Source organism: Oncorhynchus masou, chromosome 18, assembly GCF_036934945.1.
Source record: "Oncorhynchus masou masou isolate Uvic2021 chromosome 18, UVic_Omas_1.1, whole genome shotgun sequence".
Classification (NCBI taxonomy): Eukaryota; Metazoa; Chordata; class Actinopteri; order Salmoniformes; family Salmonidae; genus Oncorhynchus; species Oncorhynchus masou.
Genome location: NC_088229.1, coordinates 57,747,665 through 57,769,947, shown reverse-complemented (window position 1 = coordinate 57,769,947; position 22,283 = coordinate 57,747,665). Strand labels below are relative to the sequence as shown.

General features: G+C 39.8%; 2 protein-coding genes across 3 annotated transcripts in view; both read right to left on the bottom strand.

The window, feature by feature from the left end:
• Positions 1 to 1,434: 1,434 nt before the first annotated feature.
• On the bottom strand, positions 1,435 to 13,044 carry LOC135504931 (SUMO-conjugating enzyme UBC9-B-like). The gene is made up of 7 exons (XM_064923869.1): positions 12,915 to 13,044; positions 3,586 to 3,665; positions 3,324 to 3,407; positions 3,005 to 3,077; positions 2,543 to 2,652; positions 2,374 to 2,453; positions 1,435 to 2,246 (listed from the first exon to the last, which is right to left on the bottom strand). Exons 2-7 carry the CDS (start codon positions 3,649 to 3,651, stop codon positions 2,183 to 2,185), a joined length of 477 nt encoding a protein of 158 aa, XP_064779941.1. The 5' UTR covers positions 3,652 to 3,665; positions 12,915 to 13,044; the 3' UTR covers positions 1,435 to 2,182.
• Positions 13,045 to 16,984: 3,940 nt separating this feature from the next.
• LOC135504930 (BTB/POZ domain-containing protein KCTD5-like) overlaps positions 16,985 to 22,283 on the bottom strand; it is a 35,889-nt gene continuing 30,590 nt past the window's right edge. For both annotated transcript variants that reach the window (XM_064923866.1, XM_064923867.1), the window contains one exon: positions 16,985 to 21,872. In XM_064923866.1, the coding sequence (XP_064779938.1) occupies positions 21,843 to 21,872 (30 nt within the window). In that variant the 3' untranslated portion in view covers positions 16,985 to 21,842. The remainder of the gene's footprint in view (positions 21,873 to 22,283) is intronic.

Genomic DNA, 22,283 nt, shown 5'->3' with positions numbered 1-22,283 from the left:
TATCCAGTGTCTGTGTTGTTTTGGCCATCTTAATCTTTTATTTTTATTGGCCAGTCTGAGATGGCTTTTACTTTGCAACTCTGCATAGAAAAATGTTATTTCCTTTCAAAAACAAGGACATTTTGAAGTGTCCCCAAACTTTTGAACGGTAGTGCATTTTGATTTGTTTAACACTTTTCTGGTTACCTTATGATTCCATATTACATTTAAGTCATTTATATGTGTTACTTCATAGTTTTGATGTCTTCACTATTATTCTTCAATGTAGAAAATAGTAAAAGGAAAACCCTGGAATGAGTAGGTGTCCAAACTTTTGTTTGACTGCTACTGTATATATTGTTTAGATATCATATAACAGCATGCATTATAGTGTCCGTAAATAATACATACGATTTTTTTTTAGACATTAATAAATGCATTTCTATAGCTTCCAAAATATGTTTTACAATGGTAGGGGAGTGGCAAGATTGAGGCAGGGTAGTTTAACACAGCACCCCCTTATCAGTAATCTAGTCTATATATAAATAATTGAATACAATACAGGCTAGAAAAATCATTGTAAATACACTGCATTTGCTCATCATCTACAGAAAACGTGTTTATTCTTACTGGGATAATAAGATCCTCAATTCTTGTTTTAAAATGTTTTTGTAAATTATAAAGTGCAAATCAGAGATGGCTGGAGCTTTGAGGCCAGGCTCATTCTAACAGCTCACTACAATGAGCCTGTCCTCCTGTAGCTCCTCCCATCAAACTCTGGTGCAAATATGCTATATTATAATCATGTTCTTTTAATTTTACCTCAATAATCTGGAAATCAAGCGTGATGTCTTACTCTGAATCCCAATGTTCAAACATGGTTTAATATACTATCTCAATAAAATATGATATATATAAAGTGTTCAATAGTTTTTGGGGTGGGGGTTGTTACAGCCATTAAAACATTTCCACTTCAGCATTTGTTAACCACCAGTATATTCTAACCTGCTTGATGGTGATTGCTGGTCTCCAGTCCTCGTCTTCAGGTATATTGTGCCTGACAGATATGCGTTAGGATTGAAGAGGCTAGAAAATATTGTACATAAGCCGCATTTCCTCTTCATCTACAGACATTGTGCTCATTCTTACTCATGGGATAAGAACCTTAATTTTTGTTTTAAAATGTTGTGAGTAAATAAAAAAGTGCAAATATACTGTTTTTGATCATTATCATGTAAACAAAATACATCCACTCAAGTCAAAAATTGAATTTCTTGATAAAGTGTGATGTTTTACTGTATCATGATGATAAAACATACATCTGTACAAAATATGGTATATAAACAGTGTTTCTTGTGGTGGGGGGGGGGTCTCCAGCTATAGCTTTAAAAAACAATTCTATGCCAGCATTTGTTAAAACACTAGTTTTACTGCGAGACAGAAAGTATAACAATGTCTTTATAGAAATGGTTTATTTAGTCTAACACGTACATGAACAAAGCACCCTATAAATAGAGTTTAATACAGAAGTAAGCCTACCTGCATTGAGACGAGGCCATAAAAAAATTTGCAAACACTACAAATAACAAAAGAAAAAAAGACAGCCAAAGCAGCAGATTATTTTATATTACAGCATGCTGAATAGAAAACCTGCATAAGAGAATCAGACCGAGCATTCTAGAGAAACTAGTGAGATAATACAGTATAAAAAGTGCCACTAATTATACAGCAGTTGAAATACTGACATTTAAGTAAATAGCTAATTTTACAGAATTAAAAATCAAGGAAAATACAAGAGGGGTGTTTTTTTTTTTTTTTTTTTTTTTTAAAGGAACAGACCCTGTGAGAGAAATTAAACAAAAGACAAAGACAACCAAGACGTTCTCTTCCTCAAAAGAGGCTTATTTTGAGTCGATGGCAAAACTGGTACTGTGCTCTGTCCCTCGCACCACAAGACAAGTAATACGGCTAAAAAAAGGAAGCGGCCGGGGTGCTACGGCTCCCATTTCATCCCAGCGCCTGCCACACTCCAACCCAGAGGTAAAGAACAAAAAAAGGAAAAGAGGATGGCACAGAATGTATCAGTTTTAAATAGAAGTCCTTATAAGCAAGTCCCGATGTGAGAGGGGCACATTCATAGAGAAACAGAGGCGAGGTGATCCGCGTTTGACCCATTCCTTCTGCCGAAGCCAAGCCTTCACCCTTACGAAGGGGAGAATTTTTTGGCCTGTGCTCGAACTCTTTTTTCATATTCTACTCTGTTTTGGCTGAAAAGAAAGAGGGGTTTAGTAAAACAACAGATAGATCAGAATCTAGTGTTAATTCCACCATATCCCTATCCGAAAAACAACACGGCAAACAGGAAGGCATCCCTTCGATACTAGCAGAACGCACCAATAAATTGTGTATGCCTCTGCTTGGGCTGGATCCTGGATATTTGGCTCATTTAAGAGTTCCTGTATTCCTAATAGGATCTGTAAGAAATGACAAAACATAAAAATCACAGTTGGGCATAGCCATTTGGTGGCTATAGCTTGTAAGTTGATCCCCAGCATATCCTAACCTGCTTGATGGTGATGGCGGGTCTCCAGTCCTTGTCCTCTTCTAGAATGGATAGGCATACTGTGCCTGACGGATACACGTTAGGATGGAAGAGCGGAGGCTCAAATTTACCTATTAAATAAAAATCAGTAAAGTTAAACGAGAACTACTCTGACGACCTAAGGTCTGTTCCAATACATTCTTCCTCCCTTTGCGATCACCTGATCGGACTGAATTGGTGAAAAAAAACAACCTCTTGCACCAAATCAAAGTAGTGTCAGATCAGTGACTACGTCAAGGAGGAGGAAAGGATGCATTTTTCAAGTATTGGGCCCGAATACTGAGCTGTTCCCAACGTTCTGTATTGTGCCATGTTTTATTTTGCCCTCAGGAAGAGTAACTGCTGCATGAGGAAGAGCTAATGGGGATTCTAATAATCAAAAAATAAAATAGAAAACAGAAGACTGGTTAAAAGGAAACTCACACTTTGGGGGCGAGGAAGGATAGTCATCCTTGAACAGCATCCGCAGTTTGAACAAGCCTCCTTCCCATGGGGTCTGGGGAGGAGTCGTAAGTGTTTATAATTGATCACAAACACTTGCAGACTATGAAGATCAAGGATGAACTATGACCCATCCTAGCATTCTTTGGTTTCATACAAGATGTCCACTTCATAGTATTGGTGCAAAAACATTTATAGAAATTATCTACTAACTATGCACAGGCGAAATGCTATAAACAAAGTCACTCGGCACCTCCACTTTGAAACTGTATTGCATGTGTAGATAAATGGCTGTACTTACTCCCTTCTTCCCAGGAATGGCACATTCCCAGTTCATCAAGTTCATTGTTCCATCTGGATTTTTCGTGGGCACAGCCACAAAGCCCTTAGATGGAGGTACATCAAACAGTAAAACAGTGAGATTAAGCAAAAATAAACCATTTCAAAGCTCTTGAATAATGGATAAAACACTTCCCCCAATCCCTACCATAATGTTTTTAAAGAAAAAAAAAGTACTATTAGAAATATAAATAAAAAGTATAGAACTACACACTGCTACTCACAAAAGGGTGGTCTTTCCGCCACGCTTTGCGCTCCTGAGCAAGCCGGCTCAATGCAATACCTGACATGACTGGTGGGCTTTCTGAAACAGCAGAGGTGACAAACGTGTGCTTTCAAAGACATGTACATACATTTCTCTAATGATTAGTACATCTGGAAACACCCTGAAAACCATTAATCATATGCAAGCATATTCATGAGAACAAGGAATGATTCTCGTGTCATTATGGCATACACCAATTATACAACACATTAGGGAAACCTGCTCATTCCATGACGGACAGACAAGGTGAAAGCTATGATCTTACACCGACGTCACTTGTTAAATCCATGCCAATCCGTGTAGATGAACGGGAGGCAGGTTAAAGGATTGTTAATGCCTTGAGACATTGAATGGCACACATAGACAATCCGAGGGCAAATGGGCAAGGCAAAAGATTTGTGTTTTTGAACGGGACATGGTAGGTGCCAGGTGCTCCAGTTTGAGTGTCAAGAACTGCAACGCTGCTGGGTTTTTCCACGCACAACAGTTTCCCCCATGTGTATCAGGAACGGCCCACCATACAAAGGACATCCAGCCAACTGTTGGAAGCATTGGAGTCAAAATGGGCCATAATCCCTGTGGAAAACTTGACACCTTGTAGAGTCCATGCCCTGACAAATTGAGGCTGTTCTGAAGGGAAAAGGGGGTGAAACTCAATATTAGGAAGGTGTTCCTAATGTTTTGTACACTCCGGTGCACAAAGGTACCAAACGCAACAAGATTCCTGAAAGGTCGAAGTTGATATCTGGTTTACAAAGTCCAGCCTAAATCAGTCAAATTTAGCATATTACAGTTTATCAGACATACAATGTGATATAACAAAAGATTTTTGGTATTTTATAAGAAATGTTTTCCAGCATCGAGAAAGAAGATTGTATTGCCAATACCAGGTTAGCTGAAGAATCGATGGTGGTAGTTTGTATGGGGCTTTCCTGTAACGTCCAGTAATGGACACCAACAATCTTTGGTTATATAAAAATCACATTATTTGCCAACTATAGCAAGCATAAACTGTGTCCCTTATAAAATGGGGTTTGACATGTATGTAATTAGCAATTTAGCTACTTCCATCTCCCCTCTTTACATCCTTAGAAACTTCCCAGTGTGTATGGTAGGCTTTTAGTTTTATGCATCCAAAACTTTGGTCCTCGCGGGCTGCATACTTGTTGTCATGCATTTCGTAGCAATAGCTAGCTAGCGAGCTAATGTTACATCGTTTTAAACCAGCCTTTGTTATGAAGGGGTAAGATAACGTACTAGGTTCACTAAGTTCATTAGGCATACGAGTTGTACTCTTCAAGAATCAAATGGGTAAATGGAGAGCAACAGATAAGTATTACAGATGGCACATTTCCTTAACTGACACTTTTGGGTTTGTAATCTAGTCTGATATTGTCATTGACTGAGCACAGCTATTTAATTTTAACTTTATTTTACTAGGCAAGTCAGTTAAGAACAAATTCTTATTTTCAATGACAGCCTAGGAACAGCAGGTTAACTGCCTGTTCAGGGGCAGAACAACAGATTTGTACCTTGTCAGCTCTGGGATTCGAACTTGCAACCTTTTGCTTACTAGTCCAACGCTCTAACCACTAGGCTACCCTGCCGCCCCACTATCATCATAGTAGTGATTTTACTGACTGATCTTTGACTCGTTCTGTACAAAGAGCAAATCTGGACTAATTTTGTTAATTTGAATCACTAATATACTGAACAAAGATATAAAAACACAGTGTTGGTCCCATGTTTCATGAGCTGAAATAAAAGATCCCAGAAATGTTCCATACCCACTAAAATCCTATTCCGCTCAAATTTGTTAACATGTCTGTTAGTGAATATTTCTCCGTTGCCAAGATAATCCATCCACCTGACAAGTTTGGCATATCAAGAAACTGATTAAACAGCATACTCATTACACAGGTGAACCTTGTGCTGGGCACAACAAAATGCCATTATAGAATGTGCAGTTGCCACACAACCCAATGCCACAGATGTCTCAAGTTGAGGGAATGTGTAATTGGCATGCTGACTGCAGGAAATTCCACCAGAGCAGTTGCCAGAGAATTGAATGTTCATTTCTCTACCATAAGTCGTTTTGGAGAATTTGGCAGTACGTCCAACAGGCCTCACAACCGCAGACTACATGTAACCACGCCAGTCAAGCTTCTTCACCTGTCAGATCGTCTGAGAAGAGCCACCCTGACATCTGATGAAACAGAAGTATTTCTATCATGGCTGTGCCCCTGCTCAGTCATGTGTAAACCATTTACAGAGCCTTGCGAAAGTATTCGGCCCCCTTAAGTTAATACTTTGTAGCGCCACCTTTTGCTGCGATTACAGCTGTAAGTCGCTTGGGGTATGTCTCTATCAGTTTTGCACATCGAGACTGAAATGTTTTCCCATTCCTCCTTGCAAACAGCTCGAGCTCAGTGAGGTTGGATGGAGAGCATTTGTGAACAGCAGTTTTCAGTTCTTTCCACAGATTCTCGATTGGATTCAGGTCTGGACTTTGACTTGGCCATTCTAACATCTGGACATGTTTATTTTTGAACCATTCCATTGTAGATTTTGCTTTATGTTTTGGATCATTGTCTTGTTGGAAGACAAATCTCCGCCCCAGTCTCAGGTCTTTTGCAGACTCCATCAGGTTCTTCCAGAATGGTCCTGTATTTGGCTCCATCCATCTTCCCATCAATTTTAACCATCTTCCCTGTCCCTGCTGAAGAAAAGCAGGCCCAAACCATGATGCTGCCACCACCATGTTTGACAGTGGGGATGGTGTGTTCAGGGTGATGAGCTGTGTTGCTTTTACACCAAACATAAAGTTTTGCATTGTTGCCAAAAAGTTCAATTTTGGTTTCATCTGACCAGAGCACCTTCTTCCACATTTTGGTGTGTCTCCCAGGTGGCTTGTGGCAAACTTTAAACGACACTTTTTATGGATATCTTTAAGAAATGGCTTTCTTCTTGCCACTCTTCCATAAAGGCCAGATTTGTGCAATATACGACTGATTGTTGTCCTATAGACAAAGTCTCCCACCTCAGCTGTAGATCTCTGCAGTTCATCCAGAGTGATCATGGGCCTCTTGGCTGCATCTCTGATCAGTCTTCTCCTTGTATGAGCTGAAATTTTAGAGGGACGGCCAGGTCTTGGTAGATTTGCAGTGGTCTGATACTCCTTCCATTTCAATATTATCGCTTGCACAGTGCTCCTTGGGATGTTTAAAGCTTGGGAAATCTTTTTGTATCCAAATCCGGCTTTAAACTTCTTCACAATAGTATCTCGGACCTGCCTGGTGTGTTCCTTGTTCTTCATGATGCTCTCTGCGCTTTTAACGGACCTCTGAGACTATCACAGTGCAGGTGCATTTATACGGAGACTTGATTACACACAGGTGGATTGTATTTATCATCATTAGTCATTTAGGTCAACATTGGATCATTCAGAGATCCTCACTGAACTTCTGGAGAGAGTTTGCTGCACTGAAAGTAAAGGGGCTGAATAATTTTGCACGCCCAATTTTTCAGTTTTTGATTTGTTAAAAAAGTTTGAAATATCCAATAAATGTCGTTCCACTTCATGATTGTGTCCCACTTGTTGTTGATTCTTCACAAAAAAATACAGTTTTATATCTTTATGTTTGAAGCCTGAAATGTGGCAAAAGGTCGCAAAGTTCAAGGGGGCCGAATACTTCCGCAAGGCACTGTAATAGGGCCTAATGAATTTATTTCAATTGACCGTTTTCCGTATATGAACTGTAACTCAGTAAAATTGTTACATTTATAGTTCAGTATAGACGCTGTAAACAGGTCATTCGAACTAGACCAAAACAATGGAATTACCTTGGAAACGTGTCGGGGAAAGATCACGAGTTTCCTCATTGTCACCTGAGCAAAATTTGCCTACATTTGGGCTAATGTTTATTTCACACTATGTTGAGGTAAAAATCAGAGTACAATGCTTGTATGGAGGTCAACCCCAACACATATTCATGTCATCTTTACCAATCAACTGCATTACAGTCAAAAATTTAATTTGACTAACACCACCACCGATTTCTGTATGCTTGCTATACTAACCAGCTTATACGAATGGGAGTAAGAATTTAGGAGTCACTTCTTCTAAACCTGAAAAAGGGACAACTTCTACATGTTATGCAGCGAGAACAACCAAATATATCCAAATTGGACTTACAGTGCATTTGGAAAGTAGTCAGGCCCCTTGACTTTCTCCACTTTGTTACATTACAGCCTTATTCTAAAATGGATTAAATAAAAAGAAAATCCTCAGCAATCTACACACAATAGCCCATACTGATGAAGTCAAAACAGGTTAGTAGAAATGTTAGCAAATGTATAAAAAAAAGGAAAAAAAGTTACATAAGTATTCAGACCCTTTGCTATGAGATTCAAAATTGAGCTCAGGTGCATCCTGTTTTAATTTATCGTCGAAGGAATTGTCCGTAGAACTCGAGACAGAATTGTGTCGAGGCACAGATCTGGTGAAGGGTACGAAAAAATGTCTGCAGCATTGAAGGTCCACAAGAAAAGCATGGCCTCCATCATTCTTAAATGGAAAAAGTTTGGAACCACCAAGACTCTTCCTAGAGCTGGCCGCCCGGCCAAACTGAGCAATCGGGGAGGTGACCAAGAACCCGATGGTCACTGACAGAGTTCCTCTGCAGAGATGGGAGAACCTTACAGAAGAACAACCATCTCTGCAGCACTCCACCAATCAGGCCTTTATTGTGGAATAGCCACTTCTCAGTAAAAGGCACATGACGACTCGCTTGGAGTTTGCCAAAAGGCACCTAAAGGACTGAGCATTAAAAACAAGATTCTCTGATATGATGAAACCAAGATTGAACTATTGGCCTGAATGCTAAGCATCACGTCTGGAGGAAACCTGGCACCATCCCTACGGTGAAGCATAGTTTGTGGCAGCATCATGCTGTGGGGATGTTTTTCAGCAGCAGGGACTGGAAGACTAGTCAGGATCGAGAGAATGATGAACGGAGCAAAGTACAAAGAGATACTTGATGAAAATCTGCTCCAGAGCACTCAGGACCTCCGACTGGGGGCGAAGGTTCACCTTTCAAAACGACAACGACCCTAAGCACACAGCCAAGACAATGCAGGAGTGGCTTCAGGACAAGTCTCTGAATGTCTTTGAGTGGCCCAGCCAGAGCACGGACTTCAACCCGAACAAACATCTCTGGAGTGACCCGAAAATAGCTGCGCAGAGACGCTACCCATCCAACCTGACAGAGCTTGAGAGGATCTGCAGAGAAGAACGGGAGAAACTCCCCAAATACAGGTGTGTCATATCCAAGAAGAAGACTTAAGGCTGTAATTGCTGCCAAAGATGTTTCAACAAAGTACTGAGTAAAGGGTCTGAATACTTGTGATCCCCCCCCTTTTTGGGAAAAAGAATACATTCTAAACCCATTTTTTTTTTTTTTTTTTTTTTTACATTTAAGAATAAGGCTAAAACATAACGTGGACAAAGTCAAGGGGTATGAATATTTTCTGAATGCACTGTAAGTAACCACATTGGGCTGGTTAGCCCACGTAAAGCATGACAGGTTTGACCAATATCCACTTTGTTAGATCAGATTTGTTGAATGTACGGCAATCTGGTAAATGGAATGTCTGTGGCTAGGTTAATATAATAGTTTAAACTGTTTACATGCTTTGCAAGAAGAACAATTTCCTTAATAATCCTGATGGGACTTCTGATAAATGCAGAAAATTTCCAATCAAAATACTACCGCACTGACCATGTAATTTTTGTGAATACCTTTTAATTCTGAGTTTGGACATATAAATAATTTCACAGTCAAAATGTATAAGATGCATACTTCCAGTTTTTCTCAAACTCACTTTACTCGCGCATAAGAGGGAGGCTTGCGCTACGCGGTGCCAGTACATGCGCAGATCTAATAAACCGCTAGAACATCGATTAAATGTCCTAATACTTCGAAGGCCTCCCGGGTGGCACAGCGGTCTAAGGCACTGCTAGCTGTGCCACCAGAGACTCTGGGTTCAAGCCCAGGCCGCGTACTAGCGACTCCTGTGGCGGGCCGGGCGCAGTGCACGCTGACTAGGTCACTAGGTGCATGGTGTTTCCTCAGACACATTGGTGTGGCTGGCTTCCGGGTTGGATGCGCGTTGTCTTAAGAAGCAGTCTGGCTTGGTTGGGTTTCAGAGGACGCATGGCTTTCAACCTTTGTCTCTCCCGAGCCCGTACGGGAGTTGTAGCGATGAGACAAGATAGTAATTGCTAACAATTGGATACCACGAAATTGGGGAGAAAAGGGGGTAACATCTTAAATAAAAAGCCATGCAATCTCCATAAACAAAACATTGGCAGTTGAATGGCCCTTACAGAAGAGCTCAATGAGTTTCAACGTGGCACTGTTATAGGATGCCACCTTTCCTACAGAGTGTTGCAACTGAGGACAGATTATTATTTTTTTTAAGTTAAATTTCTGCCTCGCTAGAGTCAACTGTAAGTGCTGCTATTATGAAGTGGAAACATCTAGAAGCAACAGCTCAGCAGTAGGCCACACAAGCTCACAGAAAGGGACCGCTGAGGCGCGTACAAATCATCTGTCCTCAGTTGCAACACTCTACAGAGTTCCAAACTGCCTCTGGAAGCATCAGCACAAGTACTGTTCGTTGGGAGCTTCATGAAATTGGTTTCCATGGCCGAGCAGCCGCACACATGCCTAAGATCACCATGTGCAATGCCAAGGTGTCGGCTGGAGTGGTGTAAAGCTTGCCGCCATTGGACTCTGGAGCAGTGGAAACGTTCTCTGGAGTGATGAATCACACTTCACCATTTGGCAGTCAGAGAGATTAATCCAGGTTTGGCAGATGCATAGTGCCAACTGTAAAGTTAGGTGGAAGAGGAATAATGGTCTGCGGCTGTTGTCATGGCTAGACCCCTTAGTTCCAGTGAAGGTGAAATCTTAATGCGACAGCATACAATGACATTGTAGACAATTCTGTGCTTCCAACTTTGTGGAAGGCCCTTTCCTGTTTCAGCATGACAATGCCCCCGTGCACAAAGCGAGGTCCATACAGAAATGGTTTGTCGAGATTGGGGTAGAAGTACTTGACTGGCCTAAACAGAGCTCTGACCTCAACCCCATCGGACACCTTTGGGATTAATTGTGACGCTGACTGAGTCAGGCCTAATCACCCAACATCAGTGCCCAACCTCACCAATGCTTTTGTGGCTGAATGGAAGTAAGTTCCCATAACAATGTTTCAACATCTAGTAGAAAGCCTTCCCAGAAGGGTGAGGCTGTTATGGGAACAAAGGGGTGGGGGGGACCAACTCCATAATACTGCCCATGATTTTGGAATGAGATGTTCGACGAGCAGGTGTCCACCTACTTTTGGTCATGTAGCATAGATAGTTTATCATTTTGAAGTAGAACATTTGCTTGCGTCGTCTCTATTTTTGCGATTGTCCTGGCTGGAAGAAGGTTCAGTGAATGTGTAAGTCCATAGTCAAGTCAGTCTAGGTAGTCACGAAGAATTGGTAGCTAACTAACTACCGGTACAGAAAATGTACATCTACCGCGCATAAGTAATTTGCTAGATTAATACGATTCACATATCTAGCTGATCATTATCAAGTAAAACGTTTCCTTTGTGTAGATCTGGTTTAGTCTCTATTGTTACCAGTGTCCTGGCTGGAAGAAGGTTCAGTGAATGGGGAAGTGCAGTTTGAGGTAATTACAGTAGGGCAAGTGCTTCTCAATTGTAATGTTTTAATGCATTCTCCACACGCTTGTCCTCACAAGAACATACTCAAGAGAATGTCCTTGGAGCATGAGTGTGGAGCACAGTAGTCTGCATGTTACCATCTATGCCCAAAGCATGCAGGAGCCTAGACCTGCAAATTATAAAACTGAAAATGCAAAGAATGATTCTACAAGCTTCTCGTTCACCATAAGGGGCTTATTGAGCTGTCATTTGTGACAGAATTGTAAAAGTGTGCTTTAAAACTATTTACATTTGCTGATTACTATATACAAATACGATTTCTTGATACATTTTAAACAATGTTTTTTGTGGCAGCAATCGGACTAGATTGTTAACGACTCGTGGCGGAATGCATTGCTTGATTGCGGTGAGGGTGATAAACACAATATCGTTCGCAATCTGCAACACACCAAAACGATTCATTTCGGATTTATTGTTTGTTGTTGCAGAAACTCATTGTATGCATGTTTCAGTTCTACAAAACATTCAATAATGAATTCATTGCATTTATTCTTACACATGAGATAAATGAACAGTTATAACCATGTATTTTTGTTATGCTATTGCTGCAGCATGATTTCGTATATAGACTTGTTTCTACTGTATTATTGACTGCATGTTTGTTTTACTCCATGTGTAACTCTGTGTCGTTGTATGTGTCGAACTGCTTTGCTTTATCTTGGCCAGGTCGCAATTGTAAATGAGAACTTGTTCTCAACTTGCCTACCTGGTTAAATAAAGGTTGAATAAAAAATAATTTACAGTTGTTCGGTCGGAGCATGTCTCCGGAGCCGCTGAGCCGGAGGAGCGCGTATTAAACATTTTATTAGTCATAACGGCCAGCAGGTAAACGAAATCCAAAAGGATCGATTCACTCAAACATCATGACACGTCAGTAAAAAAAAAAAGTCGTAAAAAAATAACGAATAGTCGAATAGTTAGCGAACTGCACATCACTAAGTTACATCATAGCTACTAGCTATTAGCATAACATCCGGCTGTTCATCTGTACCAGCAACAAGTCCAGCATGTTTGAGCAAAATCTCTCTGGTCCGCTTGTGGCTAAAACACCTTAGAAGGTAGCTAGTTATGTCAGCGACTATAGTCACGTAAGAAATAAATAACTCAGAGCAAGTTCCCAGACAGAAACTGGCCAACAACATGCGCAAGTACACTGGCTATTTGTGGCGCGCGGCTGGCAAACTGAAAAACCATAGACTTGCGCACTTGTCGTTGATTTTACACGTCGTTGTGGCAACGAGACTCGTTCTTCTCAACTGAAGCCATACATATTAGTTGCCATGTTGGTCCGCTTGCTTTGGCTTAAAGCGGAACCTCACACGAATTTGCAATACCACCCATGACTGAGCAGGACAAAGAACCTAGGGCTTCCCAAACTGGCGCACATTTACGCATCAACCAACTAGCGAAAATGGCGCAAACTCAGGCAGATAGTAAAGCTAACCTTGTATTGCGTAAATACAAAATTGTTGGGCGACATTTGCTTACCTTGCTGTATGGCTATAATGACTCGTATTATTTAACTGTATGAATGAATCGTCTTTTAATCAAGAAAAACCCTGGTGAAGTTTCCCTCCTGAAAAAGCACCCGTTCCTGTCCGGGCTAAATAACAGGACCAGTGACATAGGCAACATCCCAACCGCCTGAAAATATTTATAATTAATTGGGGGTTATGGAGAGATTGATGTGCCATCATCACGTTACTAGTTTGTGTTAATTGAAATAACTGACAATTAAGTGGCTACAATGTTCACAATGTGGTCTGCATTGATTTGGGCACAATTTGCATTCTTAAACGACAGTTGATGAACATGCATTTATTACTATGTTCCATCATGTAAGTTATTCAATATGTGCGCAGGAATTGGATAATAATTTTAGACATAGTCATATTCAATGTAATATAACAAATAAGTGCAAACAGGCAACTTTGTAGACGACTAAAAATTTAAAGGAGCAGCACATTTTTTTTCTACCTGTTACCACAGCCACAAAGTTAAATTGGCTATATCCTAAACATTTGAGAGAGATCGTTGAAGATCCGACATCGAAATTGGATGTCTATGTCCTGAGGACCCATTTTTAAAATTTATTATAAAAAAATAAAACTTTTTTAGCAGACGCTCTTATCCAGAGTGATTTACAGGTGCAATTTAGGTTTAAGTACCTTGCTCAAGGTCACAGCAACAGATTATTCACCTAGTTGCCTCTGGGATTCGAACCAGCAACCTTTCGGAGCACTATTACCATCAAGTAGGATTGGGTTTTGCTAGGTGGCAGATTAGTGAACTCCAAAGACTCTGGATCAGAAGATTGCATGTTCAATCCCAGTCGGAACTGTTTTTTAAATTTTTCACACTATCCCAAACCTTAACCATTCGGAATGAGGGTGCAAATGTAACTCTAAATTTAGAAATAGGGTTGCACCAACATGGATTAACTCTTAAACTGGATTAAATCAAGGTGTATCTTTTAATCTTTTGCACCAAATGTTAAACCTAGTTTTAAATTAATCCTAGTTAAATATAATCCTTCCTCTAATCTAAGTTTAGTTTTCACTTTAAACCTAATATATTAATTTTAAACCTGTTTCTCAATTAATTAAAATATATATATAAATTCAGATTGGAGATTAATTCTAAACTGCCACTTTAGGTGGTTTAACTGATAAAATGGCAGCATGTCTACTGTGGAGAGACCAAAACGAGTTCCTCAGAGAATAATTAGTGACAGGTTGAATCCTGTTGTGTTTTGTGATAATTAACTCCTTATTAGTAGACTATTTACGTGCCCATTTTGCACAACAATTGAATTGGGGTTAATGATATGCCCAGCCTTGGTACGAATGATGATGTTATGCAACGGGCCTGATAACAAAAACATTGTAGTGAAGTAACGTTAGCATGAACGTTAGTTTTAACGTGCATTATAGGAATTTATATTTACCAGTTATTTATGCTTACTAAATATTGGTGGGTCAAATTGTCCGTCGTTATCATAGGGGATATGGAGAGGGGCAAACTGCTGGGGAATTATCTAGCATATTTTCTGGGCGATAGGATAAATTCCTTTGGACGGAGGCCCCCCTCCGGGTCCGGTCTGAAATAGCCCCCGCCTCACCTCTGCCGCGTCCTTTCTCACTTTTGCTTTAAAAAAAAATTCCATCACGCTTTCATCCGATTTGGGTCCTTTTCTTTAATCCGTGTTGAGCCATTACATTTGTCGAATAAAATGGCTCAAGTGTCTTCCTTCTTTTTGACAGTCGTGTTGTCTGTCATTTTATCCTCCAGTACGTTACAAAATTCCTCCATCAGCTCCGACAACTGTTTTTTTTTCTTCATAAAACGGAGAAATTTGAACTTCTTTGACGTGCCCCGATCAGGTGGCTAAATAACGTTAGGTAATGACAATAATACAGATTGTATGCTAGCTAGCTAAGTTTATAAACTAGCTAGCTACAGGAGCTAACGAATTCGTTTTCTGTCGAGTACTGGCAAATAACGGATTTTATTTCAAATCAGCCAACCTATGAGAACCTTTCACGATGGAGTTGCAGTACTTCTAACGTTACATTGTTAGTATTTTATCAAGGAACAGCAACTTTGTGGCCTCATTTGTCAAGTAGGGTAGCTACTTCGTTTCAACTCACGAAATACCTCATATATTGATGTAACATGTCACTAATCATAGTTTAAAACCGTACTGATCCAGATTTAAATTTAGTGGTGAAGTGGTGCAACCCGTTTGGAGAACGTGGATGAACGTCTAAATTGTGCAAATTCATGATAACAATTAGCTTTTTGCTCTAAATTGAAGGTTATGGTTAGGCATGAGGTTAGCAGCGTGGTTAGTAAAATTTGTTTAAAAAAAATCAGATTGTGTAGAAATAGACGGGGTATATGACTTTGTGGCTGTGGGAACAAGTGACGACATAGTACCAGCATTTTTAAATGAATAACACTAGAGGGCGCTATTTGTTTACGTTTACTGTATCAGTTCAATTTGGTAAGAGTGACCAGCAGGTCTGTACATGTGAAGAGGCCGTCATTTCATGAAGTTTGATAATTGCCCTATTGGCTTATTTGAATATGATTACAACATAAGGTGCTATGAAGTTTGGATGATCATTATTTTTCCCTCTCCGGGTAAAACAGACATTGTGCATTTGCACGGTGCCTAATTTGAGTCAGATCCTGCCCGAACAGCATCCGGCAACTCTGTTTTGGACTATGTCCTTCCGGAACCCATTTTCTAGGACCCGGTACCTCTTGTGGCATGAAAAATAACTCACTTTTGGCAATGTACAAATTATAAATCAGAGTTGGGCTAATTCAAGTAGACTCCTCCGGAATTCTACTGGCAGCCCCCTAAAAAACGTTACGTAGAAGTGCGCCTGTACAGAACTATAATGAAATTCACTTTATAATGATCTCGCTGTACTCTATACTTGAGCCGCAGAACCCTTGATAAAGTGTAATACACTTGTCAAAGTTACACAATTGCTCCGGTTTGTTCAGAAAGAAATGCAATAATTCGGACTACTACACCAGGAGTAGGCCTATAATCTAGCCACAGATGGGCAAACTTTTTTAAATTCCCTGTGCTGTGGATTGTGTAGCCCAATCACGAGTAATACCTACAGTCGGGAACTAGTGACAAATCTGTCAGTGAACATCACGCAGCCAACAGGCCTTTCTCAATATTTCAAATACAGTCGCGGGAAAACAGTTTGGAAAGCAAATTGACCCTGCTGAAAATAGAAGACTAATCTGTCAGTAAGGCCATTCTACTGCCAATGTTTGTCTGTTTATCAACTTCCAAATAGGCCTATTGAGCGAATAGCATTGTTTTACCAAGTAAAACAAGAGAGATACGCCATCGCCGGTGAATGAGCGGAGCTTCATTGGGTAAGTCAGTGAAACTGGAAAACTTTATAAAACTAATTTCCTCGTACTGTACAATGTGTGTCTCCACACACGCCTAAATCCATGCTATTGATGGATTTAAGGTCGATTTTATTTCTCAGATTCTGTTTGTCAAACTGTTTGTGTTAAAGTAGCCTGTCATTTCGATATTTTGTTAGTCTCCAGTTATTTAAAATGTAGAATTGTACGAAATGCGTTTATAAAAAGGCCACATTTTCCCCGAACACTAGGCTACACATTTTTACCCATTGTGCAACTTCCGCAAGCGCCTCTACTCCACTGATCTACGCCAGTACGCAAAAAAAACATGAGGAAAGCATTCAAAGCTTTATTAAAAAGGGAGATTTTTTCTTCTCATGCGCACTGGAACCTCAGAGCACCCCGGGTCACCTCGCTCTCCGGCTCATTTTTTTGTTCCAGCGCCTCCAAATGTACAAATTAAGCACTGCTTTTGCCACTAGTGACAGTGTTAGATACGTTTTTGGACTCTTTGTTGCCTCGTCTTGTCCCATTACCCGCAACGATGTCGTTTTAATTTGAGCATTTTATTGAAATATTTATGTACAAAATCTTACAAAAAAAAATCTGAGTGCGTTGCTACAAACTGTATAAAAAGAACAGAGATACACATGTGAAATGCAAACCATTTTATTGAAGTTAACCAATGCAAGACCATACATCTATCCCAGTAACATTTTTACATTGCATAAAATCATGGTAATAGTCAGAAGTGACAGGTGTAGTGATATGACATCATTCTGATAATTATCTTCGATATCAAGAGCATTATAATTCTGATTATGGAACAAGTACATTCCATCTACTAGGCCTGTGTGTAACTGTCTTCAATCATGCGTTACAGTGGACTGTGATGAAGTAACCAGGTGACTCTTCCCAATATACTGGGAACTTGCACATCTTACAGTAGACTGGAGACATTGGTGCACAAAAAGTGAAAGTTAAATGACCATGGAATGTCGTTGAGCAGTGTGTAAAATGGTGCTGCTGAGGTGGTAGTGCAGCCAGCCACTGTGATACAGGTCAAGACAAAAGTACAGACTGCTAAGACTAAGATGGAACCAAGCTTACTAAACAAAACAAAAAAAGTACAAATCTCACAGCAACAATACTCATGAGACCAATACTAGTCTCCTCAAGCTGACTGAGCTCGTCACCATTTTCACAGGGGGAAAAAACAAGATTGTCTCCAGCACTTTCTCAGTTAACCCAGAACTAAATTCTTATGTAAATTGGTCAGTACCATTAACAGTTGAAGTCAGAAGTTTACATACACTTAGGTTGGAGTCATTAACTCATTTTTCAACCACTCCACAAATTTCTTGTTAACAAACTATAGTTTTGGCAAGTCGGTTAGGGCATCTACTTTGTGCATGACAAGTAATTTTTCAAACAATTGTTTACAGAGAGATTATGTCACTGCATCACAATTCCAGTGGGTCAGAAGTTTACATACACTAAGTTGACTGTGCCTTGAAACGGCTTTGAAAATTCCTGAAAATGTTGTCATGGCTTTAGAAGACTGATAGGCTAATTGACATAATTTGAGTCAACTGGAGGTGTACCTGTGGATGTATTTCAAGGCCTACCTTCAAACTCAGTGCCTCTTTGCTTGACATCATGGGAAAATCAAAAGATCAGCAAAGACCTCAGAAAAACTATTATAGACCTCTACAAGTCTGGTTCATCATTGGGATGAACAAGCACCTGAAGGTACCACGTTCATCTGTACAAACAATAGTACGCAAGTATAAACACCATGGGACCACGCAGCCGTCTCAGGAAGGAGACGTGTTCTGTCTCCTAGAGATTAACTTACTTTGGTGCGAAAAGTGCAAATCAATCCCAGAACAACAGCAAAGGACATTGTGAAGATGCTGGAGGAAACAGGTACCCAAGTATCTATATCCACAGTAAAACAAGTCCTATATCGACATAACCTGACAGGCCGCTCAGCAGGAAAGTAGCCACTGCTCCAAAACAACCATAAAAAAGCCAGAATACGGTTTGCAAATGCACAAAGATCATACTTTTTGGACAAATGTCCTCTGGTCTGATGAAACAAAAATAGAACTGTTTGACCATAATGACCATCGTTATGTTTGGAGGAAAAAGGGGGAGGCTTGCAAGCCGAAGAACACCATCCCAACTGTGAAGCACATGGATGGCAGCATCATGTTGGTGGGGGTGCTTTGCTGCAGGAGGGACTGGTGCACTTCACAAAATAGATGGCACCATGAGAAAGAAATTATGTGGATATATTAAAGCAACATCAAGACATTAGTCAGGAAGTTAAAGCTTGGTCGCAAACGGGTCTTCCAAATGGACAATGACCCCAAACATACTTCCGAAGATGAGGCAAAACGGCTTAAGGACAACAAAATCAAGGTATTGAAGTGGCCATCACAAAGCCCTGACAATCCTATCGAACATTTGTGGGCAGAACTGAAAAAGTGTGTGTGAGCAAGGCGGCCAAAAAACCGGACTCAGTTACACCAGCTCTGTCAGGAGGAATAGGCCAAAATTCACCCAACTTATTGTGGGAAGCTTGTGGAAGGCTACTCAAAACATTTGACCCAAGTTATGCAATTTAAAAGGCAATGCTACCAAATACTAATTGGGTGTATGTAAACCTCTGACCAACTGGGAATGTAATTAAATTAAATAAATAAATTACTCTACTATTATTGACATTTCACATTCTTAAAATAAAGTGGTGATCCTAACTGACCTAAGACTGGGATTTTTACTAGGATTAAATGTCAGTAATTGCAAAAAAATTGAGTTTAAATGTATTTGGCAAAGGTGTATTTAATATTCCGACTTCAACTGTATGTTTACGTCGTCGGTCCACGAGAGATTACCAGCTCAAACATTGACGTGGTAGCAAACCACTTGGAAATGTATATGTTAATTTATGTTAAATTAGACTTTAAATGCATGTAAGTAGTTATCTAGAGTGGGGCGTGCTTGTTCCCTTTTCTCCAGTCAAACAAGTCAATGTTTAGGTAAGTGGAGAGTGCAAGATCGCTGGAAGGCTTCAGAATACTATAGCAAATGTAAACATAGCCTAGGCTCTGTCAAAACACACTTATTTAAATTTAACCTCTTTGCAGATTTCATAGTTTCCACTTCAAAAGCCCTTGTGTGCGAGTGTATGTATGTATATCAAAAACATGCATCCATCCAATCACCTTTAATGATATAAAACTGTTTGTTACATGGAAAGAGTGTGTAAAATTAGTTGTGGGTCAATGTGTGTTTCCTGCTGCACATTCCGGGTGCGTGTGCCTGCAACCAGAGTTCATGTATAAGCGGCACATCAGACATTGGATTTGGTCATCACTGGGAGAAGGAAACACTACCAAAAGTTGAGCAGTACCGCATCTCCGGTCAGAAACATTTTTTTTTGGTAGAAAAAGTCTCCTGAAATGCAGCATTTACCCTTAAAACGGTGTTGCAGTGTAAGGAAAGCAATGTCCACATCCTCCAACTAGAGCTTGGAATGCTGTGGTCTACACAATACAAAAATGTCTCAAAGAATGTGTAGCCTTTCAAGACCAATACATCTTTTTACAACATAACAGTCAATGTCTGAGCCCAGGTATATTGCCCATATTATTGGATATCAAGAGATTTCAGGTGTTTTCTAAGTAAAACAGCGCATCAACCATTTGAACTCCGATTTACAAGTCTTAATATGCAGAGACCTATGTACAAACATTGCAAAACTCAAGTTAACAATTTAAAATTGTCAAGACTTTCTAGCTATGATCCAGTACAACAACTTACATTTTAAGTTGTGTTTAACTATACAGTGTACAAAACGTGCAGTTTAACAGTTAAATATTAAATGGACTTTTTAGATTATGCACTTCAACAAACCTAAGGATATTAACATATATTCCTTCGCCGTTACCTTCCAAAACATTAGCAAACTCCAACCTTGTCAAAAATATCTTAAACCCACAAATAAATGCTTTAAACAGAAAGTCCCATTTAAAATACAGAGGACATACCAGAAAAGGAAACATTAAACTCGTTTAAAACAAAATTAAGAATCCCTGTCTCTTTTGCGACCCATTTCTCAATAAGTATGCTTAATTACCTTCTACTACTACTGACAGTACAGGTTTTTAGCAGTTTATGCTTGATAACAGATTGCTCATCATAAACCCTTCAGATCCTGGAGTGAGAAGGTAACAGAAACTCAAAAGTAGCCCCTGAGTGAATCATTGGCCGTGTATGACCATGGCCATGTTTTATAACATAAAACATTATAATTCATCACTTTTAGTTAGAAGAAATTCGCCACTAATTAAAAGATGGTCCAGTGTAACTGTACAGGCACAAAGACTCTAGACATATTTACATTATAAAATAAAATGGGAGGGAAAAACAAACAAACAAACGTACGTCCCTCTTAACTGTCTTCTCCGTTGTGTGACAGGTTCTTCCTTGTCAAGTATATGTTTGCATCGTTATAGAGCCCCACAGTGGAGATGTCGTAATACCCGTTAAACAGGGAAATGGTTTCAAATCGCTTTCACACCAATCACACCATTTTCCCCCATAGGTGGTTTTCGAAACACTTAAAATAAAGGGCCGTGTTTTGTTTAGGCTTGATGTTTTGTTTTGATGACCATGTAAATCCCTCTCGGACAAGGTGACTTATCAATGTAGTCGGTTCTATTTCCTCTCATATTCAAAAATGCTAACTAGCATCAGAGTAGACGACATGCAAGACTACAAATCCCTACAAGCACCTGCACGGCATCTCTCGCTGAAAACCTTTGCTAAACAGGTATTGTGTCAATTTCAAAAACTTGCACAAGACAGTTCACAGAATAGTCAAGTTTAAGTCATTTTGCCAATTTATGACTACATTTAGCCATCATTAGATAGTTAATCCAGAGACTAACCTTTGCCTCGATCAGCAGTCTCATCCAGATCACCATCGTATTTGTTCTTTATGATAGCGACATTAGTAGTTTATTTTATTTATTTTTATTTTACCTTTATTTAACTAGGCAAGTCAGTTAAGTACAAATTCTTATTTTCAATGACGGCCTAGGAACAGTGGGTTAACGGCCTGTTCAGGGGTAGAACGACAGATTTGTACCTTGTCAGTTCGGGGATTTGAACTTGCAACCTTCCAGTTACTAGTCCAACGCTCTAACCACTAGGCTACCCTGCCGCCCCAAAGTTAATTCGATTAATATTTTCGTGGGTAAATATATTGATAAAAGTAATCTTGTCCTAGAGAGACTTACACGGTTATCAAAACATCACCCCCAGGGTAAGCCTACACAAAACACAGCCCTTATTTTAAGTGTTCCTAAAATTTCCCCTATGGGAAAAATGAACGGTGGAAAAACAATTGTAACCATTTCCCTGTTTGACTGCTAGGTTTTATGGGTATTATGACTCAAACTATTGTACTCTATACCTGGTGCTTGTAATACTGATCATTCACATCCTGGATCCCCTCTCCTGAAGAATCTGCAAAGGGATTAATCAGTTAATATTAAAACATATAGTAAAATATCCCTGAAACTACACAAGCTCAATCTTTGAGTCTGGTATCTGTGAATGGGACAGACCTACTAAATCTGAATATCAATTTATTGTACTATTTTTTTGAGATGCATCTTTGTTTAATTTTCATTGAGAATCTAAAACAAAAGTCGACATGATTTGACCTCTTTCCTTCCCACACACAATGATCCAAGCAAACGAGTACATGTAGGTGACACACACACACAAACACGAATAAGATGAGGGGTTTTCTAAGAATGCATGTACTTGGTTTCCATGCCAGCAATACAAAGCAAAGATTTGCTCATTGCTAAAAAAAGTAAATAATGACAATTGCAGCCAACCTTAGTTCTAGAGAGACAGCATTTGAAAGAC